The sequence below is a fragment of the Rhinoderma darwinii genome, chromosome 5 (genome assembly GCF_050947455.1).
Source record: "Rhinoderma darwinii isolate aRhiDar2 chromosome 5, aRhiDar2.hap1, whole genome shotgun sequence".
In the NCBI taxonomy this organism is placed as follows: Eukaryota; Metazoa; Chordata; class Amphibia; order Anura; family Rhinodermatidae; genus Rhinoderma; species Rhinoderma darwinii.
In genome coordinates this window covers 328,411,397-328,439,308 of record NC_134691.1, presented here as the reverse complement: position 1 = coordinate 328,439,308, position 27,912 = coordinate 328,411,397, and the positions used below count along the sequence as shown (strand labels likewise).

The following is a 27,912-nucleotide window of genomic DNA, read 5'->3' as shown; positions in this document are numbered from 1 at the left end:
ATGCTTCGCTTTTAACCCCTCATGTGCCGGACACACCTGCATGAAAAAATCCTGTCGCCTCGCCACCACAAGTGGGGGCACCCTCGTCTAGGAAGTAATCAGCCGCAAACGCATTTTACTGTCAAATACCGTGAATCTGTAAGATTTTAGCACGTTTTAATCATTCCTGTGCGAAACCTAAATAAATTGACAAAAAACCCTTGGTAGATTTCACTTGAAGTGAACCTCAAGTTTAGCTGTTGCATTCTGCATTTACTGTGCCCATAAAAATAGAAATAAAATTATTTTAATCTGACATCCGATAATCCAGACAGTCTGGTAATCCGGCACCTTAGGCTGTGTTCACATCTTCGTCGTGGCTACCGTTTATAATGGAAGCCACAACTCAATGATGGACACCGGCGGCACTCGACGGACCCTATTAATTTATAATAGGGTATGACGGGTTCCGCCAAGGTATCGTAATTTTGACAGAAAAAAATACCGCTGCATGTAGAACTATTTTTCCCATCAAAAATAATGGAATCTGCAACCTGAGCTCCTTACGGAGTCTCCGACGCATATGTGAACTGGGCCTTACAAGAGGGTTTTATACACTTTTTTTGGTAAACGTCCGATAATCCAGAATATCTGATAATTTGGCGCAAGAGATGAACAAATCTTTGAAAAGTTGCTTTGTTGGCGTGCCACCGCTGGTAGACAGTTTTAGCAGCATATAAAACAATGGAGGCAAAAATACCCATATTCCAGCACATCAGCCACCATTGACTTATATATGGCAAATACAGCTCTGTAATAGAAAACGTGTCAAGGTGAATTATCACAGATTCGCTCTTCTACATACGGCACCTATGCCGGATTAACGGAATTTGACTGAATATATAGTTACATACTGCTATAGGAATATATAACCCCTATAATCCCTCAACCCTAAGAATAAGGCCCCATGCACACGACCGTATATTTCATCAATAATTACGGACCCATTCATTTCTATTGGCCACGGACACCTTTCAGTATTTTTACGGATGGGTGTCCGTGCTGAAAATATTATAGAACCTGTCCTATTCTTGTCCGTAATTACAGCATAGACTCTCCCATAGAAGCCTAAGGGCGCTTCCGTAAATTACGGACGGCTTACAGAAGCATTGCTATGCAACATGTGGCCCCATGCGCACGGTCGTGCCCGTAATCACGGCCCGTGATTGCAGGCACGGCCGGCTGCCAACTGCATTTTCGGGCCGTGCTCCCATGGGCGAAAATGCGGGTGACAGTCGGCGGCCGGCCGTGCCCGCAATCGCGGGCCGTGATTGCAGGCACGGTAGTGTGCATGGGGCCTTAGCAACATCATTTGCAGCCTTCCTCTTTTTTTACGGATCCGTATATACAGATGCAATATGGATCGTATTTACGTACACCCTTCCGTATATACGGATAAGTTACGGATGACTACGGATCCGTATTTACGGACAGATGAAAATACGGTCGTGTGCATGAGGCCTAAGGGGCGAGATGAGGAGGTGACCATTCTTAGAAAAATGCGAGAACCACAGATAGAATATACTGACTGCATACAGACTAGCTAACCGCCGCCTTGCTGCTATAACGGTACAGCGTAAGTATAAACATATTCCACATTTCACTCAAAACAACTTTGAAAATACCAACCCGCACTTATTTTCAATCACAAACCGTTCTCTCCTCCATTCACACACAAAGCAAAGGTCTGCGATTTGTTACTTGGAATCAGCTTGCTGTATACCTACACAATGCAGTCAACATCAATAGGTCACGGTCATGTGAGCTCTTAAATTCTGAATCTAGCTTTAGATGCGACCAGAGAAGAAAACATAAGAATAGAAGTTTCTCAAGATTTTATGTAGATATTTAGTCTACAACTGGTCTAGGATGGAGAAGGGGGAATACCCATCGACTAAGATTATACGGTCCTGGAGACAGCACGAACACAGAAGTATCTGACTATATCTAGTTACAACTAGAGAATAATAAACACACAAGACGCTGCTTTAACCTAATAAAGTTTGACAAGAAAGCACCAAGAATTCACTCTTCCCTCTCAGAAAGGGATTACACAACATCCCCCATATAACCCCACAGATCAGTGACTGGAAACCAGTCTCTCCAGCTATTGTTTTACTGGAGAATCACAAGTCCTAGCCTGTCAGCGTGGTCTGGGATTTTTCGGTGACAGGTGGGATTCCCCTGGCCTAATGTTCTCCATTTTCCCCACTGCAAAACCTATGTTATATCTACTACTGTCTTGTGTCCACAGCTCCTGTGTAGGCCTATGTGTCTCCTTGGTTACAGACTACAAACAAGCTCTCAGTAGTCTGATCCTGTAGTCACACTCCCTTCTATGTGGCCCCTCTTTCTTACTAACACATATTTGGTAGGTTAGTAAGAATTATGGGACAGATCGATGGGGTATAACTGCAGTATCAGACAACACAGTGTTTGTTTGTAGTCTGTAGCCATGGAGACGCATAGCTCTGCATAGGAGCTGTAGTCACAAAACAGTAGAAGATTTGAATTAAGACTATTTGAATCGGAACAATAAAAAAAAGTTGGTTGGGTCAGTGGACTTTAACCAGAGTAGAATGACAAGATTTATAACTTTCAAATATACTTTGCTTGCGGTCATTGAATGGAAACCTCTCCATCAACAAAAGCCAAGCGCTGCTTCCAGCCATTTATATTGTCCATCTGAAATCATTACCGAACACAACTACCCCATTTAAAGGTGTAGTCCACCCAGGGACATCAATATCAGCACCATCCGGCAGTCCCAATACTCAGTGCGAAATGAGGAAACTGTAAACCAGGTAAACATGTTTTCCAGTTTCAATGTCACTGGTCAGATAAGCCGAAATGAGAAGCATCTGGTTCTTGTAAAACGCGCAAACACACGCACGCACGCTCCGCCAGTAGTGTAGAGCTGGCAGCACCCGTGTCCGAGTCACCCATACTCCAGAGCCCCATAACAAAGCCCCGCTCTATATATACACTAATCCATCAGACAATACCTCGCAGCTACACATGCAAACATTCACATTCCGTGAAATAGATGTTGATTGTATGTAGAGCGGTGGACTACAACCTGTGGCTCTCTGGATATTGTGAGACTACAACTCCTAGCATGCTCCCAGTAGTCTTATAACAGCTGTACAGCCGCAGGTAGAGCACTGGTGCAAAGAACACAAATGTCACTGGTCTCGATAATCCACAGTGAGCACATCTCAGAGTACAACTTCTGTCAGAATACAGGCTGCTGTGCACACACTGACACCCACACTGTACCCACAGACACTGCACTACTACCTCTTGTAAAAAAGAGAAATTATAACACATATATTATGGGATTGCCAGTTAAGCAATTTCCCAGAAAACACAACGTCTCCTATTGGTACCAATCCAATATGGCGGTGTAATCCATGCTTGAGCGATAGGTCCCAGCGCCATGTTCTTTAGCTTGGCAGCTGGGGCAGAAGTGTTTGTATAAATATATTTATAGGGGTCACCTTAGTACAGCAACCCTGATCTATATATTTTATTTGGGCATACAGCCGTCATAGAGGGGGTTCCCATCTATGAGCAAGAATGCAGAGCTCAGTAAAACTCTGAGGGTCCTGGCGCGTTACAAAGAGACTTTTTATTTGAAAGGCCGCCATGTAATACTACATTTTCCCTGTAGTGGCCGACGCAGGGAAAATGTACGGCTGGCAGGAGCTTCCCCAGGGAATAGCGGCTGGATACCAGGGGTTTATGATAACGCACATGTGGCAGTCAGCTGATTGCTAGGCCGGCTAAAAAAAAAAAAAATGTAAAACATTTTTCCATTGTAGACAACCCCTTTAAGCTAAACATGTGCTCAGGGCTTTTGTCACTGCTCATGAAATCTGCTTTACCCAGCAGAGGGCGACAATGAGCACAGCCCCTCCCATGACAGAGAACATGAAATCTGTGCTCCGTCCTGAGGCATGATGGGAGGAGCATTAAAAATAAAAAAAATAATATAACAAACCGGTTTAAAAAAAATAAATAAATGTCTATACATAGAACATAGGAACGTTTACTGCACCATTGATGCAAATATGAGCTGTGACTGGAATTGCCCTTTAAACATCCCGTGCGTTTCAAGGCACAAATACTACAAATTCTTCACTCAGAACAATGCAGCGTTACGGAAAGTGCTGGGAAAGCACACAAGAGCCGGCGGCCTAAGCTCTCAGCTTCAGAAGTTCGGGAAAAAAGCTTGTTCACGATGACCAGGGCGTTACACTAAAACGTTACAGCGTACAAAGAGTTACGTAAATCCATGCTTTACTGGAAGTGACTGCTATAATAACCTACTGTAATAGTCTCCAGTCTGTGCAGGCTTTCCGGGCATGCTGGGAGTTGTAGTTCTACCACAGATGGAGAGCCACAGGTTGCAGACCACTGATATATTGTCAATTTCTCTCTTTCTGGGAACGCTAGATGACAAATATGGCCGCCATTACAGCTGCCACAGTGGTTGTCACTCCGCTTTCCCAGGTTCCTAAATGGCCCACCGTTTTAGCTGTGTAGCAGTACGGGAGCGCAGAATACATCATGGCATAGCTAGGTTGGCAAACTGTGCAGAATCTTTTCCATTACAGGTTAACACAGTGTGCAAACACCAACCCCCCATGCCCCGACATGTTGGCACAGTATGCAGACCCTTCCTACGGTAGGTTGGCATAGTCAGAGATGGGAAAGCCCATGGGTACCTCACCCCCCCCCCCCCTAGAAACCCTTTCTCTATCCTGGAGGAGCCAAACCCAAACATTGAGCCCTGGGGGAACCTCGGGCATCAGCCTAGGCAGACACCAATACACCGATGTGTCTCCCTAAGTTTTGGTGAGGCGGGTAACCACTTGTGACCTCTGGCTTGAAGGATTAGGTAAAGGCCGGGGTCCTTTCTCCTTCCAAAGATGGGTGGCAGTAGACCGTGTCCTAATACAGTTTGTTTTTTTTTGTGCGCCACATTAAAAAAAAAATTCCCTAGGGTAAAGAAAGCGCAGTCTCGGGGGGTTTAAAAAAAAAAAAAAAAAAGGAAGCTGAATATCAACCAACAAGGTCAACATTACAGTCACCCAGCTTTCCTATACACCTGAATCGTAAACTTCTCTAGTTCTGTGCCAATATGGGAGTGCGGGACATACACGGCATAGCTAAGCAGACTTGCCCTTCAGAAGTCTGGAGAAGCTGGGTGATAACAGATCTGCCATCTGGCCTGTGATGTACCCCCTACTCCCATATTACTACATAAAGCGAGATACTGCTCAGCTTTCCTAGACTCCTGAATGGCAACTCCTGCTGGTTTTGTAAAGGCCGCCATATTGGCCATCACTCAGAAATAAATATAACTAAGAGTGATTGATAGAAGAGGGCGGCTCGGGGAAGCCTATTTATTGGGCTGCGCAGAATGCTGTAAATGTATACACAGGGCGGGCACGACATTATTTTATACACGCTGTTAATATATTTCTATGGAATATAAAGTCACCAAATTCTTTTATATACTAACCATCACCTCCAGGTGCCACGCAACACTCTGCAGCGCCGCAGACTATTACTCTGGTGCCATCTAGGTGATGGGTGTGACCAAGTAACCGAGGATTTGTGCTTTGAAAGTTGCCAGTGATGAGCTGGCACCGAGCAGACCATCCGTAGACATAGCAGTGCTGGCCGTCCCATGGCACACAGTATACCCACCTACTGGACCGTATATCCCTGGAGAACAGCCGCCGGTACAAAGCATTGCAACCGCATATAGCGCAGGATATTATAGAGACAGACTGGTATACACAGATCTACATGGCAAACAATGGTGGACAGTGCTGAACCACCCAGAGACTACCGGCATACAGGGCAAACACACCCAACCAAACATATAGAACCACTGCTGCTTCAGAAGAGAAACTGGCACAAAGATAAACCAACCCAAAGACAGGTTGGCATGGAACAAAGACCCGCACCCCCCACAACATTGCAATTCCTCCGACAGGTTGGCAGAATATCTAGACCCTTCCCCAACAGGCTGGCACAGTTTGGCAGACCCTTCCCCCAACAGGTTGGCACAGTCCATCTCTATGGTAGGTTGGCACAGTGTGCAGTCCTTTTCTCTAACAGGTTGGCACTATGCACAGACCCTTCCTCCAACAGGTTGGCACAGGGACATGGTCCCTATACTAAGTGCACCTCGTCCTGAGTACCCTAACCCAGAACTGAACCGTCACCCACCGAGAAACGAGCAGAGACCCCCATCCCAAGAGATGACAAGCAATGGGCAGACATGGATTCAGAGCCCCCCAATAATGGGCAAAATCAACCTGCCACTTCTCAGTAATGACTGCACCCCAGACACAAGCACTAGCCCCCCAGCAAGGACCACAGCCCACCCAGCAAGGAGCAGATCCCCTGATAATTGCTGTAACCCCTTTCAGTAAACATCACAGCCCCCATGGAAATGAGCAGAGGCCGGAGCACTCACTATGATCGCAGTCCATGCAGAAGATCGGGGCCCCCGGGCAGCATCTTCTATGTCACCGAAGTCCAGCTCTTATCCCTCTCCAGGGAGCGCACCCCGGTTCACACAGACAGGCCCCCGAAACCCGGAACAACTACAGCGACCCGGAAACCTGCGCAGCCCCCTCCTCCTACCGCTCGATCACCCACTTACAGGGACATACGAGAAGATCCCTCTCCGGCTGTGCTTGACACTGACCCCCGCCCTCACTAACCGAGCGCCGGCCCCGGTGTACCGAGATCCATCGAGCTTCGCCACGCCCACACCTCTAACCCCGCCCAAACCCTAACAACAACTACCATACATGCACCGCCTTCTGACTCTAAACCCCGCCCCTCCCGCTGACTGGCCGGACATAAACACAGCTGTATTCCGCCCACAGGCAGTCATGGACCCGCCCATCGGAACTGACCTACCTGAATGAAAGTACGCCTATAAACAGACACCACGCCTCTTCCTAGTCCACTGCGTTCAGATGGTGAGTACGCCTCCGTATTGTACTTCGCGTTTCTTATTGGTTTACAAATAACCACGCCTACCGTCTGGCTGCGCAAATCCGGACTGTTAGGATAACAACGCCTCTAACTTGTCGTTACGCCCCTTCTACCACTCAAGCTCCGCCTCCGGTTTTAGACCACGCCCCGGGAAGACATGCTGGCGAGTCTGGGAGAGGCTAGTACTGGGTAGCCTAGTGTTGGAGGGATCGTACTTGCAGGTAAGTGGTCTGTGGCCCCCTCATCCAGACATAGTGGCCCCTCCACTAGCTGTATAGGACATACAGGGTTAAAGGAAAAGTACTTGGTGGGATAAAGCAGTGGCCACTTCCTATATGGGCCAGGGCACGCACAATAACATCTCATTCATCTCACATTGCATCCCTGAAGCTATATCACTTTATATCATATTCTTAAAGGGGATGTCCACTTTTGATCACTATATACAGTATAACTCGACATAACTAAGTTGTCACTTTGTGAATACCTGATATTTCTTATGCTGATTTTCATATACTGTGTTATACTCCAGAGCTGCAATCTCCATTCTGCAGGTTCCTGAAATCTCCCAGCATTCCCTGCTTGTCCTGGTTATTTGCATTCTGCGAAGCGTAGTCTTTACGCCAGATACTGTGCAGTAATATGATGTAGGAAAAAGTTAGAGCTCAGCTATTAGGATACGAGCTTGTTTACCGGAAGAATTGTGAATACATCTCCGGAGTATAATACAAACTGTAACTCATGTTCAATACAAAATAAGTAATGCAATGTATGTACAAAGTGACGCAACTTTTTACGTACATTACTTTTGCATATAAAAAGAAAAATAGGGTACCTGGCCCTTTAAATCTAACCGCTCAAGTACTTGTGCCTATATTCTGAACTGTGAGTTGTGACTTCCTTAGGCCCTGTTCACACAGAGTTTTTTTTTTAAAGTGGTAATCGCGCCAAAAACGCCTCCCATTGATTTCAATGGGAGGTGGAGGCGTCATGCCCTATCTTCAGCCGTTTCTGTCTCTGACCTCTCATTGAGGGTATGTGCACACACACTAATTACGTCCGTAATTGACGGACGTATTTCGCCCGCAAGTACCGGACCGAACACAGTGCAGGGAGCCGGGCTCCTAGCATCATAGTTATGTACGATGCTAGGAGTCCCTGCCTCGCTGCAGGACAACTGTCCCGTACTGAAAACATGATTACAGTACGGGACATTTGTCCTGCAGCGAGGCAGGGACTCCTAGCATCGTACAGAACTATGATGCTAGGAGCCCGGCTCCCTGCACTGTGTTCGGTCCGGTACTTGCGGCCGAAATACGTCCGTCAATTACGGATGTAATTAGTGTGTGCACATACTCTGACATCAATGGGAGACAGAGAAAAACGCGGCAAAGACAGTGCAGGCAGGTCAAACTCTGCCTCAAAATTCCTTCAGATCTTTCCACCTGCAAAAAAAACTGTGTGAACTGGGCCTTACTTTTGTTTATCAAACTTCCAATAGATCTCATGGCTTACAGTCAGGATTTTCGCTAGGCATATCCGCCATAGATTTTGAAGATGATCATGGAATGCGGATCAGCTTTATTGGATTTCATACACCGCTTTTCAACGTAGAATCCACGCCAATAATATAAATGCTGCATATTTTAAAGGGATTGTCCAGTCATAACAAATTGATGGCCTATCCTCACGTGCCTAAGTACGAAGGCTATTTCGTTCCACTGCTACCATACACTGCAAAAATAATTTACTGTACAGTACAACCTGCCATAGATAAATGATGAAAGACCAGCGCCATACAAGTAATATGTGCTATATTCAGTTAGGCCCTATTCACACAGAGTTTCTTGCAGGCAGAAAAAATCTGCATCAGAATTCCTTCAGGAATTTTGAAGCAAAGTTTGACCTGCATGCGCCTTTTTGCCCCGTTTTTCGCCCGTGGCCATTGAAGCTAATGCAAGGAACCCGGAAAAAAATGCTGTGAAAAAAGTTTAACGTGTCATGCATTGTTTGGCCGCCACCCTGACATCATTATGGACGACGAGTCTTTTTTTTTTTTTTTTTTCCCCTGGCCAAATTGGGGGAAGCCTCAGGTGTTCTTCGTTATTGTCGGAAAACACCTTTGACACTATATCTCCTGAATTACTCTGTGCTGCTGTGGCTCTTACTTCCAATATCATTGGATTTTGTTTACATCATTCTCCTTGTAGCGTGCATCCCTGTCCTTACTAACCTAATCACCTCCTTGTACGAGATCACAAAACTATCCTAAAATACTCTGCGCTGCTTGTTGACCCTCCTTACACTGCAGACATAAGTATTCTTTTGATACATATATTCCATGTACCTGTGAAGTGGCCCTAGATGGAAAGGGTGTGATACGACGTGTGGTGCTTGCTGTGTATGTAGCAGTGCTGTTGTTGCGCTGCTCTGACTCCAGATAGTTGTGTTGACGGAGCGTTCATACGTCGGCGCACAGCGTCACATGGCCGTTATTATAATGAGCCAGTGCTGCACTTTTATTTGAGCTGTCTGGGGATGGAGCGCTCCACTCAGGGGAGTGGCGGAGTTGTTTTCCTGTGACAGGAAACCTACATGTGTTCATTGTAACCTTCTTGTCTCAGCTACAGCTCGGCTCCGTCAGTCACCTCCACCCAGAGCAGCGGCAGTATGTGAAGATCACGGGGAGGACAGGTAAGAAGTTGAGAATATTATCATATTCAAGGTATGAGTTCTTCCAAACAGGCAGAGACCCGTCACCCATAGGCGGCGCAGCCAATGTACTTGTACTAAAATTGTAATTTGTCTTCTTCCAATCCATCCCCTTGACCAGTTTTGGTCCCAACCGTCCATTTAAAGTTTTTTTTCAGTTTTATGTAATAAAGTTCTGCAACCTTATAGTTATACAATGTTTCAATTTCTCACTATTTACATAATCTCTGCTTTATGTCAGTGAATGAAAGCATCCTTGTTTACATACCGAGCTTAAAAGCTCATCCTGATCTAGACAGCAGCAAGTTGTGACAATGTGTCAGTGTAGGTAAGAGCCAACACCGAGGAAACCAGGACTGGAGAGATGTTTGTGCTGCTGCTGTGTTTAGAGGATTGCCTACGCTGATACACTGTAGCAAACTGACTGTATAAGCAATCTTACTGTGGGCTAAAAAAAATATTTCTCATTAAATAAAAAAAATAAACACAATTTGTGGCATTAGTTTTTATTTTTTTCTTACCCTTTCCTTACCCATATATTTTATGAAAATAGACGCCTTAACGCCCATTTACACAGGCCAGTAATCACCCGAACGAGCGCTCGTATGAACATTAATTTCCGATTTTTGGCAAGCGTAAACAGGGCAGTGATCCGCTGTCAAGCAACCAAACAAACGCTCGATCGTCGAGTGATCGACACATCGTTTATGCAGCCTATAAAATCATCATGGTCATCAGCACATCTCGCCGTGTAAACCGGGATGTGCTGCCAACAATGATGCAAACCGATGGTGACCGGACGATCGTATTAACGATCGTTCGTCCGCATACGGTAAAGCATTCGCATGTGTAAGGCAAGGGCTACACTGTGACATTTTGTAGTCCTACAGATTAATTTTAACTATTGAGTGACCGCTGCAGTCCACAAGATTACATGCAACTCAATGTATTCATTTGGACTGTAGCTCAATAGTAAGGCCCCATGCACACGACCGTGTTCGGTCCGTGATATACGGTCCGCATGTCGGCTGCATGTCCCGGACCGAACACAGTGCAGGGAGTCGGGCTCCTAGCATCACACTTATCTATGACGATAGGGGTCACTGCCTGTCCGCGGAACTACTGTCCCGTACTGTAATCATGTTTTAGTGTGTGACAGTAGTTACGTGGATAGGCAGTGACACCTAGCGTCATAGATAAGTATGATGCTAGGAGCCCGGCTCCCTGTACTTTGTACGGTCCGGGACAAGCGGCCGACATGCGGACCGTATATCACGGACCGAACACGGTCGTGTGCATCAGGCCTTAATATCAATCAGTAGCGCTACGAAAAGTCACAGTGTAACCCTGGCCTAAGCTAGCAAGGACCTTCTATCCAGCCCCAATCGAGTTGTTATATCATTAATTGGTGCCCATTATGGGCAGAAATCTGCCCGTGTAAAACAGCCTTTAGGTATTGTATAAATGCCACCCAGGACTTTACACTCATGGGCGGCTACAAGCAGTTTTGCATCAAAGCATAACGTTGTGTAAGAAATGCATAAAAAGTCATGTTTGTGGCTAAATGTCTTATCCAAGCAGAGCCTGACCTGCACAATTCCCCCCGTAAAAATAAAAGTTCCGCATATGCAGAGTTCATGCATGCGTTCTCTTTCAGAAACAGCGCCACACCTGTCCAAGTTTTGTGCCTGGTATTGCAGCAAGGCTCTGGAAGAGAACTGAACTGCAATACCACATACAACCTGTAGGTGTGGCACTGTTTTTGGAAGAAGGCGGGCATGTTTTTTTAATCCTGTACAACCCAGGGAGTGCTACCCAGTTTATTAAAACTGATTTCCCATAGCAACCAATCAGAGCTGGGCTTTTACGGTCTGTAAAAATGAAAGCTATGCTGTGATTGGTTTTTATGGTCTACAAGGCCAGTTTTTCTTTTAGGGTATGTTCACACGCAGAGTTTTCAGGTGTATTTCGGGGCATAAACGCCTGGAAAAATGGTAGCTGAATGCCTACAAACATCTGCCCAGTGAAACCAATGGGAAAAACTGCGTTATGTTCAGACGTGGCATTTTTTTACGCCGCTGTTTAAAAAAAAAAAACATAAAAAAGAGCATGTTACCTTTTGAGCTGTTTTTATAGTGTCAATAGAAAATCCGCTCCAAAAACTCTTTCAGCTTCAAAAACTGTTGAACATCAGACACTGCTTTCTCTGAAAACGGCTTCGTAATTTCCAGCCGTTTTTACTTGTGCGTTTGAACATACCCTTAGACCGTTTTGATAAATGAGACCAATGGGAGAGAATTATAACTAGTGCAAAATGAAAAGTGACTTAGTTGCTTATGGCAACCAATCAGAATCAACCTTTCCTTTTTCAGAGGCTTTTTGGAAAATGAAAGCAGCAGCCTGATTGGTTGCCATGGGCAACAGCTCCACTTTTCATTTGCACCTTCATAAATTTCCCAAATTTGTCTGGTCTTGTTTTTTGTTTTTTTGTCTTGCTCCTTATCAGCCGTTTAGGTTGTAAGCTCTTCTGGTCAGGGTCCTGCGTTTGTATGTGTTTTGCTTCCCTGATTGTATAACTCTCCGGAGTATGTCGGCTCTATATAAATAAAGACTATTATTGGCTCAATCCACAAAATGGCTGTTCTTTTGGATACAGGCGACAGGTCCACGTAAAGATAATTATTAATCTTCTCACGTGGACCTTCTCATTCCTTACCGTTCACTCGCCGTTTTCCATCTCCGCAGTCGCTGACATTTTGCTTGGAGTCTGTGTATTGTTTGTTCCACTTCATCGATTTCCCTTTATTTTTGCATTTATTTTCAGCGCTTTATTAATAGCGGCTTAAATGACTGCATCGATCTCCGGCCCATCATTTATTTAGAGGCAGGAGATGCACATAATAATAATAATAATGTTTATTACAAGGCGCCATTGTGAGGCAATAACCTCTGCGGTATATGTGTCCCCAGCGCACGGCCATCATTTCATTAAAGGGATGCTCTTCTTTTAGACAACCTTCTTTTTAAAATGGCGTTTTGAGACGATAAAGGTGCTGGTCCTCCGCTGGACACCCCCCTGTACCACCTAACGTAAAGACTACTGACTTCCAATAAAATCAATGTACGCCCATTTTTTTTCACTGGGCACCAGGGGGCCTGCTGTATTAAAAAGGGTTGTCCAAACCAGACCGTGGATAGCGAAAATAAACTTGTTTGATGTATTTAAAGGGAAGCTCCACCTTCGCTACCAATATTTCTTAGATTTTTTTCAATGCATCTAAAATGAAGCAACTTTGCCAGTATTTCTAATTAAAAATCTCTAATCGTTTTGTGTCTGCAGCTCCTATGCACACCTATGTGTCTCCATAGTTACAGACTACAAACAGATTCTGTGTAGTCTGATTCTACAGTCATACTCTCATCTATCCCCAACTTCTTAGTAACTTTATTTTAGTAGGTTGGCAAGAAGTAGGGGACCGAAGGATGACAATATGACTGCAGTATATGAGGGAATGGCTCAAAGTGCAATTCCTTACCTTTTTAGTCATAGTACCTCCAAACCAGAGCTGCACAGTACGATAATTATAGGAGTCGTCTGTAATGTTCAGTCTTCTTTCAATCCTGAGAGTTTCCGGATTATCAGGCAGTACTGTGCTGGATTGTCCTACTTAGTGCTAGTTCACACACAGTTTTTTTGGAGCTGTTTTTTACACGGAAACCGCACACAGTAAAAAAAAAAAAGCGGCTTGCTCTTTCTTCCCTAGGTTCCGTCTCTGACCTCCCATTGAAATCAATGGGATGCAGAAAAAGGGTTTTTCAGTGCGTTTTTTTTTTTGCCCGCGGCGATCAATGGCTGTGGCAGAGAAACGCTGCAAAGATTCCTGAAGGAATTTTTAGGCCGGTTTTTCTGTGTGAACATGGCTGTTCTATAGCTGTTCACATTAGAACAATGGCCCAGGGCAACTTTTTTTTAATTACATTTCTTTTGCAGACTTTCTATTTATCGCCATAATGATAATTGTTTCTAAACAGAAATAAATAATATCCCAATCTGGCCCTTCACGCTTGTAAACGCTGCATCTCCAGTCCTATTATCTCCGTCTATACGATGACCACGAGGTCACGCTGCTCGTTTCGTCGGACACATTACAGAACGTCTGTCAGTGCTCTGCATCCTTTGACGCTTATTGCTGAAAGTTGTATTTTCGCAACGTCCGGAGTTCCAAAGGACGCAGAGCACGACGCTAAATAAATACCGTAACGGACATTAATAGTGTAGTAATGGTCTCTGAGCAATTATCTGGAGGGGGGGGCATAATTACAAATATTATACACTAAGACTCTGATCACATTCAGACTCTACGTGCGGCATATACGTCATGAAGTGATCCGGATGTTAACGTCTAAGGTGCCCATTAAGTTCTCATAAACAGACCAATGGTAAAAGAGTGTCCACCGCCGGGACCCCCACGATCATTAGAATGGGAGGCTCCTCCCCAATGTACAACAACAGTGAAGAGAACTTTGAATGGAGTAGGGGTCGAGCATGCACGGTGCCGGCATTCAAAGTCTGTGGGACTGACCGAGACAGCGGAGTATAAAACTCAAACCCCTCTTCACTGCGGTCGTGCGATAAGGAGGAATGGGGGAACCGGGACCCCTGTTTTAGTGATCGGTGGGGTTCCAAGCGGTAGGACCCCCAGCAATCAAACACTATGAACTTGGGATAACCTCGACGTATAGAACTGTATGCCGTATAGCATATGTTTTTTGCACAATCCAGTTGGAATTAAAAGCGCGAACCACTAGGAAGCAAAATATGAAGAATTTAATATATATTATTATCACTACTACAATTGTAGTTTGTTCTGTCTGGACGGAGGGAGATAAGTGGCTTCCAAGAAACGTCTCATCTCTTCGGCTCGCAGTGGATATCTTAGGCTGATATTATAGCTCTCATAGATCAGATAGTCCCTAGAATATTACCAGTGACACCCAACTTTCCAGAGTCCTTTTTATTGGAGTCTGGGCACATTGTTTCCCAGTATGCAGACTTGACATACGGGGTTATCCACCTGTAAAGAGATGTAACGGCACGTGTTGATATATCCTCTACTCCTTGTTGCCACAGGCCAGACGAGCCACCCATTAGGGCATTATCGCTATGGGTAGCCCCACCGACACTGAAGAGGTGCATGTAGCTGTGATTCGCCCAAAAAATGCTGGAAGCCTCAATTCACGGGAGTATCGAGCAAAACTGTATGAGGTAAGATGATGGTTTCTTGTAATGTAAAAAGCAAAAAACTTAAATAAAAAAAATTACATGATCAAAAAAGAAATAAATGTTTGATGTACAGTTTATTATCCATCACCCTCGATGGGTCTACAGCCGGACATCCATCCTTATTGGTTTGGGGGACACATTTGCCAATTCTCTTGGATGGCGAGCTCTGAATGAATGAATATGCACTGACTAGCTTGTTAGAACACAACTCCTATATATGAGCGCTCTGCCTCTTAGGCTGGATTCACACGAGCATGTTACGTCCGTAATGGACGGAACGTATTTCGACCTCTAATCCCGGACCGAACACAGTGCAGGGAGCCGGGCTCCTAGCATCATAGTAATGTACGATTCTAGGAGTCCCGTACTGAAAACATGATTACAGTACGGGGCAGTTGTCCTGCAGCGAGGCAGGAACTCCTAGAATCGTACATTACTATGATGCTAAGAGCCCGGCTCCCTGCACTGAGTTCGGTCCGGGATTAGCGGCCGAAATACGTTCCGTCCAGAGCCAGCCACAGTGCCCCATAACCGAGTCGGCCACAGTGCCCCATAACCGAGTCGGCCACAGTGCCCCATAACCGAGTCGGCCACAGTGCCCCATAACCGAGTCGGCCACAGTGCCCCATAACCGGGTCGGCCACAGTGCCCCATAACCGGGTCGGCCACAGTGCCCCATAACCGGGTCGGCCACAGTGCCCCATAACCGGGTCGGCCACAGTGCCCCATAACCGGGTCGGCCACAGTGCCCCATAACCGGGTCGGCCACAGTGCCCCATAACCGGGTCGGCCACAGTGCCCCATAACCGGGTCGGCCACAGTGCCCCATAACCGGGTCGGCCACAGTGCCCCATAACCGGGTCGGCCACAGTGCCCCATAACCGGGTCGGCCACAGTGCCCCATAACCGGGTCGGCCACAGTGCCCCATAACCGGGTCGGCCACAGTGCCCCATAACCGGGTCGGCCACAGTGCCCCATAACCGGGTCGGCCACAGTGCCCCATAACCGGGTCGGCCACAGTGCCCCATAACCGGGTCGGCCACAGTGCCCCATAACCGGGTCGGCCACAGTGCCCCATAACCGGGTCGGCCACAGTGCCCCATAACCGGGTCGGCCACAGTGCCCCATAACCGGGTCGGCCACAGTGCCCCATAACCGGGTCGGCCACAGTGCCCCATAACCGGGTCGGCCACAGTGCCCCATAACCGGGTCGGCCACAGTGCCCCATAACCGGGTCGGCCACAGTGCCCCATAACCGGGTCGGCCACAGTGCCCCATAACCGGGTCGGCCACAGTGCCCCATAACCGGGTCGGCCACAGTGCCCCATAAAGTGAATGCTAGAGTGCCTCAACAGTGTCCGCCAATACATTTGCTATCATGACGGTGTCGGTCACAGCACTTCCCCCTCCATTACCGTGTCAGCCATACCCATATGCTCTTCTGGGAGACAACCCAGGAGAGTAAAGGTGGTATTACACGCCGTGTAAACGAGCGCCAATCAAAGAGACGGCTCATTGATTGGTACTCGTTTTCTCCTTTTACAAGCAGCTAGTATGGGGACGAGCACTGTTTACAGGGAGGTGTGCTGCCGACAACGATAATAGTTTCGTTCATTGGCTGATCGTTGCCCTGTTCTGTGAACGCTCGTTTGCTCGATCATTGGTGTAAAAGGGCACTAAGGCTGGCCATACACATTACGCACGCACGCGCAGCTTTTATATATATAATAGAGATAGGAAAGCAGGATTCTCCTCTACTGTGTGTGCAGTGTATGGGAGACATGATAGCAGTTAGGCTCCACCCACAAGCTCAGAGAAAACTGCGAATAAGGGTATGTTCACACGGAGTGTTTTCAGACGTTTTTCAGGCTGTAAACGTCCCAAAAAACGGCTGAAACATCGGAAGGTTTTTGGAGCCGTTTTTCTTAGACTCTATAGAAAAACGGCTCCAAAAACACTGCGAAAATCACGAGTTTGATTAAAGAACGCCTGAAAATCAGGATCTGTTTTCCCTTGAAAACAGCTCTGTATTTTCAGACGTTTTTGAGTTTGTGTGTGCACATACCCTAAGGCCACATTCACGCAAGCGTGACAGATTTACACCCGTAAAAAATGTGCGTAAATCTGTCTGCGTGCGTTGTTTTAGCATCCGTGTGCTTTGCAGGTGGCGTGTGTTTTTCACGCACATGCAGGCACATTTTTTTTCAATGTAATTGATGCGTGAAACACGGGCAACACACAGATGTGCGTCCGTGTGCTGTCCGTGGTTTTCACGCACCCATTGATTTCAATGGGCGACTAGGTGCGTGAAAACGCAGCAATATAGGATATGCAGTGAGTTTCACGCAACGGACTCTCGCTGCCTGAAAACTCACGCATGTGTGAATAGCTTCATTGAAATCAATGGGTCCGTGTGCTGCGCGTTGTTATTTCAACTCCCAGCACACGGACGAGGAACACGCTCTTCTGAATGAGCCCTTAGGCCCTGTTCACACAGAGTTTTTGTTTTTTTTGCAGGCAGAAAATTCTGCCTGTAAAAATCAGGCATTTTTTGACGCTTTTTTTTTTTTTTTTTACCTCCTTCAACAGGCAAAGGAAAAAAAATGTGAGCGGTTGTTGCCATAAAACACATTGTTTTTTTTTGTTTTGTTTTATTCTGTCTTCCGTTGATTTCAATGGGGTTTTTAAGGCAATAAACGCCTCAAGGTAGGGCATGTCGCTTCTTTTTTCCGTGAGTGTTTTGTTTCCCGCTTGCGGGGAAAAAAACGCCTCCACCTCCCATTGAAATAAATTATAAGTTATTTGCTGCCTAAAATCCCCTAACCAACCTCTCTTCTCCATTCTACCCCCCACAGATCTTAATGATTGAGGTGCCAATAGAAGGGCAAAAGAAGAAACGGAGAAAAGTTTTGCTGGAAACTAATATACAGGGTGAAAAAGACAAGTCCCAGGAGATATTGGACTATGTGCTGGAAACCACAAAGCAAATCTCTCCTTCAAATCAAGGGGTTAAAGGTGAGGATGATATTCTTGGGAGTGCGGGGGGGGGGGGGGGTAGAAGAGACCCTTTATGTCAGAACATCACGTTGACAAAGTCTAAAGCTGGCCAGACACAAGATGTTGATCGGCCAGAATGCAGACGATCGATCGTCCGTGGGATCGTTTGTATGCACAATCCTACCAGCAACATGCCAGACTAAACTGGCCGATCATCGAGTGAGGTCTAAAAAAAACTGGGTTTTCACAAAGTGGCAAATGATCATGCCATACACTTGTATTTTCAGTCAACCACGACCGGAAAAATCGAACTTGACGGATAACATTTTTGGCAGACGATGAATCAGGAAAAATTGTTTGCGTATAATTTTCAAGCATTGGCCGACTAATATCGTCCATTAGCTTATAGTATGTGAACTTATATTATTTCCGAGGAAAGCTGTTTAAAAACGAAGCAGCACAGCACTCACCCGATCGCTTCTGCTGCATTGTTTTAGCGATCGGTGGGGGTCTCGGTGCTCAGACCCCCCCCCCCACATCAAAACTTCTGACGTGACAAAAAAGTTTTTTAAAAGTTTAGTTACCCTTTAACTAACTATGTACACATTGCGTTACTTATTTTGTATTGATCCTGAGTTACAACAGTTATAATTCTGACGGTTGTGATTGGAAACCGTCAACAAGCTTGTTGTCAGACATAACCTTTACAGGTAATCTGAGCTCCTATAATGGAGGGGGACAGTGAGTTTTACCTACATCAGAATACAGTAAACTTTACATGCCCCACAATGCAAATCACCAGAAAGAACAGGGATTCTGGGAGATTTCCACTCTGTAGCTTGCAGAATTGTGAATGCAGCTCTTGGCTATAGTACAGGATGTTTTTTACAAAGTTACGAACATTTTTATGTAGATTAGTTCTATATGTCAAGTTTTCAAATGTGGACATACCCTTTAAATTGTAACATAAAAAGTCACTTCTCTGGAGGACTCTCCTGTCTGTTGACCCATTTTCTAATAAAACATTATACAGAATATTATACAATATCTCTTTCATTTTATTTTTTTTAACAGGCAAAAGAGTTGTGGTAATGAACAAGTTTCCTCTTGAAGGTGAAAAGGCCGGTAAAGAAGCAACTCTCTTCCTGGTCCCAACCTCTGTCAAAGGTAAAACGTTGGAAATATTCTAAATAGCGGGAATTTAATGAAACGGGTTTATAGGCCGATATACAGTCACCCAATTAGAATTTTGATTTTGCACGTAGACGCGGTGTCTCGGTGGTTAGCGCTGTATGGCTGGGTTCACACGAGCATGTTACGTCCATAATGGACGGAACGTATTTCGGCCGGAAGTCCCGGACCGAACACAGTGCAGGGAGCCGGGCTCCTAGCATCATAGTTATGTACAATGCTAGGAGTCCCTGCCTCTCTGCAGGACAACTGTCCCGTACTGTAATCATGTTTTCAGTACGGGACAGTAGTTCCACAGAGAGGCAGGGACTCCTAGCATCGTACATAACTATGATGCTAGGAGTCCGGCTCCCTGCATTGTGTTCGGTCCGGGACTTCCGGCCGAAATACGTTCCGTCCATTACGGACGTAACATGCTCGTGTGAACCCAGCCTTATCGTGCAGAGCTGCGGTCCTGAATAACATCTCCATGGAGTTTATATGTTTTTCCTGTGTCTGTGTGAGTCTCCACCAGGTTCTTCAGCTTCCGCACAGCAAAAATATTCTATTAGGTTAATTGGCCATAGCAGGTGTGTTTCTCAGGTAGGGAAATTAGATTGTGAGCTCCAATGAGGACATGGACTGATGCGCACCTTCCCATACAGTGGAAAAAGGGGTATACCAATGTCTATACCAGGGGTCTCAAACTGGGCCGGGTAAATGAGCCGCACATAATTTGAAGTTGACGGCCGCATTACATTTTAAATTTGATACAATACAAATTATTGTTAATCAATTAGTTATTCGAACCACTATAACAATACTACATTACTATAATAATTGGCTACTAGCGCTCTGCCTGGGACTCCTTCTCTGCTCCTGACATCACTGTCCATGTATAGACCGTGATGTCAGGGGCTTCCCCAGCCGGAGTCCCAGAGCAGATGAAGGAGCGCCAGCGAACTCCTCCTTCAGCCTGCTCTCTCCTATGCCGAGGGAGCTACGGTGCCCCCCCGGGCCACAGATGACAGCCTCAGGGGCCGCATGCAGGCCGCGTGCTTGGAGCCCCTGTCTATACCAATGTATACTTGTCCATTGGATGCAAGAGGACAGTATTTCCCAGCAAATACGCCGACCTTTAGGTGAACATATCATAGTTACTGCTGTCTTTAATACAGATTAGTGACAACCGACCTCTATCGCCACCTTTCCGGCTCTTGCGCAGGGCCTGTCACTCCTCTTTCCTAGTCTCCTAAATGGTAGGTTTTCCTAGGTATACAGTATTGCATATTGCTGTATAATCTGATTTGGGAGTCTGGGAAAGCTTGGTTACAAGCCATGTAGTAGATGTAGTGGCAGCTATATTGGTTGTCACCCAGCTTTCCCAGAAACAGACAAGTATAATTTATAACTAGACAAGTATTTACTGGTGATTTTGATCTATTTTAAATGGTTTAAATGTTTTATTGGTTCCTTTGCAGATAATTCAAAGACCAACTACAACCCTGGGAGTCCCGTGTTTTACTGCTTGCATGATATCATGAGAGTTTGCAGCGAGACCAGCAATCACTTTTCTACAACTACAGCACGCATGCTAATTTCTCTAGATAAGTAAGGATAGAGTAATAAGAAATATATGTATATATGGGCTATTGTGTGGGCTGAACCAATGTCGTACAAGGTATCACAGAGGCGTATGCTACTACTCCCCTGTGTATTGTTGATCAGATGGCTTCCTTACGATCTTCAGCCCATACAATGGGTTCCTCAACCGAGTATAGTTTGTCGGACCACTTAAAAAAATATTAAAGAAGTTTCCCAGGTTCTAAAACCCATTTCTAAACACCCTATTAGGGAACTCTGAGTTAATAGAGGGGGGGGGTCCTCTGTTCTGGATCCTCATCTCTTGACCAGAGTGGAGAGCGGTTACAAAGGGTGTCTCTCACTGGAGGATCTGTCCTGCATTACACAGACCACACATTGATATGAATGGATAATGTGTAATGTTTCATTTCTCCTGTGGTGGCGCTGCTGGGAAATGTAACACTTAGGGTGGTTTTACACGATCAGTGCCGATTGCAAATATAGAACGTCAATCGGCGCTCATTAGGCTTCATTTACATGGAGCATTAGTCGGAATGTATGGGGATGAACGATCGTTAATACGATCGTTTGTCCTCATACATTTGCGTCTTGTTGACCGCACGTCCCCGGTTTACATGGGAGATGTGCTGCCAACAAGCATGCATTTTTTTGGGCGCATAAAAGATATGATCAGCTGATGAACGTTTGTTCGCCTGATCATTCGCCCATGTAAGAGGGCTTTTACTGCCAGGTTTCCCTATAGATAATAGGTGATCGCTGAGGGTCACAGCAGGGCGACACTTTGTGATCTGCTAATTGTCAAGGGACCATTGCTTATATAAAGCCAACATGTTCCGCAGTGCTGTACAGAGATGGTCCCTGTTCGCAATATATAATATTACTATCTCAGCCACACATACACTGGGGAGGCAAATAACCTTCCACTATGCTTATTAGGAGTGTGGCAGCAAACCCACGCAAATACAAAGAGGGCATACAAAGCTTCATGCAGATGTTGTCCTTAATCGGATTTAAATCCAACACCCCATATATAATGTACATAAAAAGTGGAGTACCCATATAAATACTTTGCATCACTTGACTTGTACTGATCCTGAGTTACAGCCTGTATAATCCAAAGCTCCGTTTAAAAATTCTGCCGGTTGTTATTGGAAATAGTCAGCGAGGTTGTTGACAGACACGCCCCCAACAGTTTTGCTGAGCTCCTGCAATGCAAGAGGCAGTTTGTTTATCCTAAAGCAGAGTACTATACATTACCTGTTGTAATGACTACACTTCCCAGAATGCAAATCACCCCTCTTCTTGATAAAACGGAGAGTTGTTCTGGCGGACTCGGCACTTACATGAATTACATGGACGGCCGGCAATTAATGCTACATATCCCCTGTAGCGGCCATACCTTTTTTTTAAGTCGTCTTTATTATAAATCTGGACAAAATCATAAAATGACAGGATCTGAACTCCCCCCCCCCGTCTACTTTTTCTTGCACAGGTGGCTGGATGAACAACACACCAAGTCTCACGCCGTTTCTGCGCTGTTCCGCCCGTCTCCTCTAGACCGGATAAAGACCAACGTGACTAACCCAGCATATTCTACTGAGGCCGGGCAATCTGAGGACTCGCTGCACATGGGATACACCGCCCTGGAAATCAAGAGCAAGATGATGGCTCTGGAGAAAGCGGACGTGTGCATTTACAACCCTCTGTTTGGATCTGATCTGCAGTATACCAACAGGGTATGTATGCCAGGACTCCGAGTAGTACTGGTCATCATGGTAATCTCATTGAGATTAAAGGTGGGCATAAACATGCCCTTCCCCCAACCTAAATATCCTATAGTTATTCAGACACTGATTGTTCATGTTCTCTGGACATACAACAGGTAAATGACTGCTTCAATCATAGCAATACGTATCATAAAAATTAAAGTGCCCTTCATGTCAATATCTATTTAGAATTTCAGTGAAATTCCTTTAATCCAGCATTCAGTAATCCAGAAAGTCTGATAATCTGGCACTTGTTAACAGCCCAAACTGCAATACAATGTGGCATATCAGAAGATTGAGCAGAGAGAACCAATAAAGAAAATTAATTTGATTTGAAAAATAGAATGAAAATTGTTTTTTTAAGCAACTTAACAAATCGTCTTGATAAAAAAAATCTAGTTTTGTGTATACAGCTCATATGCAAATTTGTGTCTCCATGGTTACAGACTACAAACAAAGCCTGTGTAGTCAGATCCTGCAGTCCTGTTTCTCTCTCATCTGCTCCCTCTTCTACTATTTGGAGACTAGCAAAAAGAGGGAGCAGAGGGAATGGAGTGCGGGATCACACTACCGTGTTTTGTTTTTGTAGTTCGTAACCATGGAGACACATAGATCTGCATAGGAGCTGTAGTCACAAAACAATGAAATATTTTTATTCAAGACTGTTTGTAAAGTTTCATTTTTTATTTTTTTTATCACGACAGTTCTCCGCATACACTGCTAGTTTTAGACTATATAGACTAATAGTGGGAGAGCTGCAGGTTGCCGACTGCTGCTGTGTCCGGTCCTTTTTGGGAAGCCATTAAACATCTATATTTGTTTTTCTCCTTTTGCAGGTAGATAAAGTGGTGATTAACCCTTACTTTGGGCTTGGTGCTCCAGACTACTCCAAAATCCAGATTCCAAAGAGAGACAAGTGGCAGAGGAGCATGAGTAGTGTCCTGGAAGACAAGTACGACGCATTGATATCTCATTATTATAATATTGTTGCAAACATTAGATATCGTCTTGCTCAAGCCGACCCTTGACACACAATAAATAGCTATTTTACCGGTGTAGCTTTTTTTAGGGGTAGTACAGTCATATAAATAAAGCTAAATCATCATAGCATGAAATATTCGGCTACTTTGTGTTTCAATTCCTCACCATTTGCAAGATCTCTGCTTGCTGTCAGTGGAGTGATGGTGTGCCCTGACTATAATATGTGTGAATTATTAGAATTGTTTTGCCAGTGTGTAATTACTTGTCCACTAGAGAGCGCCAGTGGGTGGATGACTTTCCTCTGCACCGCAGCGCCTGTGAAGGAGACACCACGTTGCTGAGCAAACTACTTGATGAGGGATTTTCGGTCAACCAGCTGGACAACGACCAGTGGGCACCCGTACATTACGCATGCTGGTGAGTAACTTACCTTTTATTAACCTCCTTAACTATACAAGGGATGGGAATATAATCCGCCTTGTACTGGTCCGCTATACAGTGCACAATTTGAGAAATTCCATTTAAAACGAATGTCCTACGAATTACAAAATTAACCCCTTAAAGGGATTTTCCCATTTCCTAAAGTGATGACGTCACTTTCTGATCAGTGCGGGTCCCGGAAGTCAGATCCTGAGAATGAAGGGACCTCAGTGCCGGTTTATCTTCGCAATATGCCATTACATTATGAGATGGGAAAACTTTTTTTTAATCAAATACTTTTTATTGTACATTTTCAACCACTACAACAACAATCCAGAAGTAGAACACCCCCCCCCCCCACCCATATACTTTCGTCCATACACCATAAAAGGAAATGAACGTATACATTTGTCATAAGGAAATGTTTGCCATGCAGGGCATGAACATATTTACTTCCACAAGGATATATAATCTACATTTCATACACATATCCATATCAGAGGATATCATAACCCATATTCCCACGAAATTAAGTATGGGAAAACCCTGAACACCCTGTTTTGGCCCTTAATGAGCAGCGAGAAGCGATTTTTTTTTTTTTTTTTTTTTTTTTTTTTTTTTCTTTTTATTTTTTTTATTCTTTTCTTTTTTTTTTTTGTGGGTAAAGCCCCTTTAACACTCTCTTTATGGCCTCCGCTTGGTTCTGATTACACCACGTTGGGTTTATAAAATTAGCATATGCGCCAGGAGATACAATATATCTTCTGAACGTATGCATAGAGCCCTATGGGTCATTGCAAAATAGGGGCCTATCTATAATATATGTCACTGTTATGCCAGAGAGCCGCCTTTTCACGGCACTGTGTCATAAGCCCGGCATGGGTGTCCTGCGCCGGCTAAAGCGGGTGTCAGGCGGTCTAAAGACAGCCGGGCACCTGCTCTAACGAGCGGGATGGATTTCAACATCGATCTCACCCATTTAACCCCTTAGATGCCCCTTCTGTAGCGAGCACCGGATCCAAGTGGTTTTCGAGGGAGGGTGCTCCCTCTCTCACCCCATCGGCACCCTGCAATTGCAATTTCAGGGTGCCGATGGCTTCTATGGCAGCCAGGGGCCTAACAAAGGCCCCCAGGTCTGCCTGTAGTGGATGCCTGCTAGGCCATGCCTGATGCACTTTTACACTGACAGGCAATAATACACTGCAATACAGAAGTATTGCAGTGTATTATAAAAGCGATCAGAAGATCGTACAGTGAAGTCCCCTAGTGGGACTAAAAATAAAGTTATCAAAAAGTTTAATAAAGTTAATAATAAATAAATAAATAAATAAATAAAAATGCCCAAAAAAATGAAAAACCCACTTTTTCCCTTATAAAATACTTTGATATAAAAAAACACAAAAAAAATTAAACCATTACACATATTTGGTATCTCCGCGTCTGTAACGACCCCACCAATAAAGCGATTACGTTATTTAACCCGCACAGTGAACGCGTAAAAAATAAAATAAAAAGCAATGCCAGAATTGCTGTTTTCTGTTCATCCTGCCTTGATAAAAAGTGATCAAAAAGTCGCATGTACTCCAAAATGGTTCCAATGAAAACTACAAGTCGCAAAAAAAAAAGCCCTCATACAACCGCATCGGCCCTTAAAACATGGCGAGACAAAAAATAATAATTTTGAAAAAAGTGTTTTTACTGTGTAAAAGTCGAAAAACATACAAAATCTATATCAATTTGGTATCGCCAAAATCGTAATGACCCGCTGAATAAACGTATTATGTTATTTATACCACACCGTAAACAGCGTGAATCTAAGACGCAAAAAAGTGTGGCAAAATATTTTTTTCCCTTTACCCCCCAAAAAAAGTTAATAAAAGTTAATCAATAAATTCTATGTATCCCTAAACGGTGCTATTAAAAAATACAACTTGTCCCACAAAGAACAAGACCTTATGCAGCTATGTCGACGCAAAAATAAAGAATTTATAGCTCTTGGAATTCGACGATGGAAAAATGCAAAAAATAGCCTGGTCATTAAGGTTTAAAATAGGCTGGTCATTAAGGGGTTAAAGGTACAGTTGTTCAAATATCTAAATTAGTTTTTTTTTTTTTTATCTCAACGTTCGCTCTACAAAGTGTAGAACTTTGTTCCCGTTTTTGCTTTGGTTGCTTTGATATATAACCCGTATCGTTTTGGGTGATCCGGGCCGGCTATGGGTTTGGTTTGGATTTTCAGTGTGTGTTGCTAGGTTGTCCTCGCCATCGGGTAATACCATTAGATCTCCACACTTATACGGTGATACAAAAACGAAGGGGTGGAGCTTAGTGTTCCATGTCTTCTACTGCATACCGAGCAGTGGGGGAGGGCTGCTGCAGTAACTGGTTGCCTTACAGCCAGACACAGGTTTGTGTATAGCGATATCTCTATAATATGAGAGCGAATAGAATGAAAGGGGAAGGGGGTAATAAGGGAGGAATTGCTGGGATTTGTGTTAATTTTCTACAATTATTGTTCCTAAACTTAAACTCCACCTGTGGCCTGTGCTAAACACATCAGATAATTAGCCAATCAGATGGCTCACGTCACAAGTATCGCTCATTGTTACTTTACTTCATGGTTAATCCGTATGAACCAGTTCAGAAATGCCGTTTGGGCGCCATTTACACCACCAATAGTCAGTGACTAATTGATCCTCTTTGTTCTTGACAAGGTATGGGAAGGTGGAGGCTACCAGCATGTTACTGGACAAAGGAAAATGCAATCCAAACTTGCTGAACGGCCAGCTGAGCTCACCGCTACACTTTGCGGCTGGAGGCGGCCATGCTGAAATAGTACAAATTCTCCTCAATCACCCGGAGACGGACAGGGTAAGTAGATGGTAAATTTCTGTTGAGCATTGACCAATGAGCTTATTATATTAACCCCTTGAGGACACAGACCATTTTCGGGTTCTGTTTTTTTTTCCTTTGCGCGTTCCAAGAGACATAACTTTTCCATTCACATACCCATATGAAGGCTTATTTTTTGTTTGCGAGGCGAGTTGTAGTTTTTATTGGTATTATTTAATGTATCATATAATGTACTGAGAAACTTTTAAAAATTTATTTTGTGGAATTGAAAAAAAACAAAACAGCAATTCGGCCATAGTTTTTGGGGTTTGATGTGTAGTAAGAATCGCATGTTAACTCTGTCTGGCAGGTCAGTTCGATTAAAGGCGATACCCAATTTATATAGTTTTCTTTTATGTTTTACTACTTTTACTAAATAAAAACCTTTTCGTTGAAATAAAAAATTGTTGAGTCGTCAAATTCTGAGACCCACGGGTTTTTTTTTATTTTTGCTTGATAGAGCGCTGTGACATCTTGGATTTTTTATCCCTTCTGATTCCTTTTTACTGGGGGACCGAGGTGACCAAAAAGCAGCAATTCTGGCATTGTGAATTTTTTTTTTCCTATGGCGTTCACCCTGCGTGTTAAATAAAGTGATATTTTAATAGTACAGACGCAGCGATACTAATTATGATTACTTTTTTTGTTTACATTTTCTTATGTGAAAAATGCCATTTTTTATTATTATATATTTATTCTTTTTTTTTTTGCAGTGTATTGCCTTTTTCTGTGCTCTGGCAGGGGTTAATAGCAGGACACAGAAGGCAGACCTAGGGGTCTTAACTAGGCCTCCGGCTGCCGTTGCAACCGATCAGCACCCCACAATTTTGTCACGAGAGGACAGAGGGAGCCCCCTCCCTCTGTCTAACCGCTCAGTTGCCGCGGTCGCTATTAACCGCAGCATCTGAGGGGTTGAACGACTGGGATCGGAGTTATCTCCAATCCCGGCTGTTCAGGCATATGTAAGTCCCACTCTTCATCTATCTTTTCATCCAATCACATCATAAGTAGGGATGTTT

The 27,912-nt window shown here is 44.6% G+C and overlaps 2 protein-coding genes across 4 annotated transcripts in view; one reads left to right on the top strand and one right to left on the bottom strand.

Annotated features, from left to right (window-relative positions):
- ANKIB1 (ankyrin repeat and IBR domain containing 1) overlaps window positions 1-6,843 on the bottom strand; it is a 101,740-nt gene extending 94,897 nt beyond the window's left edge. Inside the window, exon 1 of the mRNA XM_075827690.1 lies at window positions 6,536-6,843. The gene's annotated coding sequence lies outside the window, so the exon portion shown is untranslated. The remainder of the gene's footprint in view (window positions 1-6,535) is intronic.
- KRIT1 (KRIT1 ankyrin repeat containing) overlaps window positions 6,723-27,912 on the top strand; it is a 35,300-nt gene continuing 14,110 nt past the window's right edge. The window contains exons 1-11 of one of the 3 annotated variants that reach the window (XM_075827693.1): window positions 6,723-7,049; window positions 7,187-7,286; window positions 9,690-9,759; window positions 14,909-15,043; window positions 17,918-18,077; window positions 19,134-19,226; window positions 20,711-20,840; window positions 22,327-22,570; window positions 23,437-23,552; window positions 23,855-23,998; window positions 26,716-26,872. In XM_075827693.1, the coding sequence (XP_075683808.1) occupies window positions 14,942-15,043; window positions 17,918-18,077; window positions 19,134-19,226; window positions 20,711-20,840; window positions 22,327-22,570; window positions 23,437-23,552; window positions 23,855-23,998; window positions 26,716-26,872 (1,146 nt within the window). In that variant the 5' untranslated portion in view covers window positions 6,723-7,049; window positions 7,187-7,286; window positions 9,690-9,759; window positions 14,909-14,941. Of the gene's footprint in view, window positions 7,050-7,132; window positions 7,287-9,689; window positions 9,760-14,908; window positions 15,044-17,917; window positions 18,078-19,133; window positions 19,227-20,710; window positions 20,841-22,326; window positions 22,571-23,436; window positions 23,553-23,854; window positions 23,999-26,715; window positions 26,873-27,912 lie in introns of those variants that run through there. The other 2 variants (XM_075827694.1, XM_075827691.1) reach the window with 2 other exon arrangements.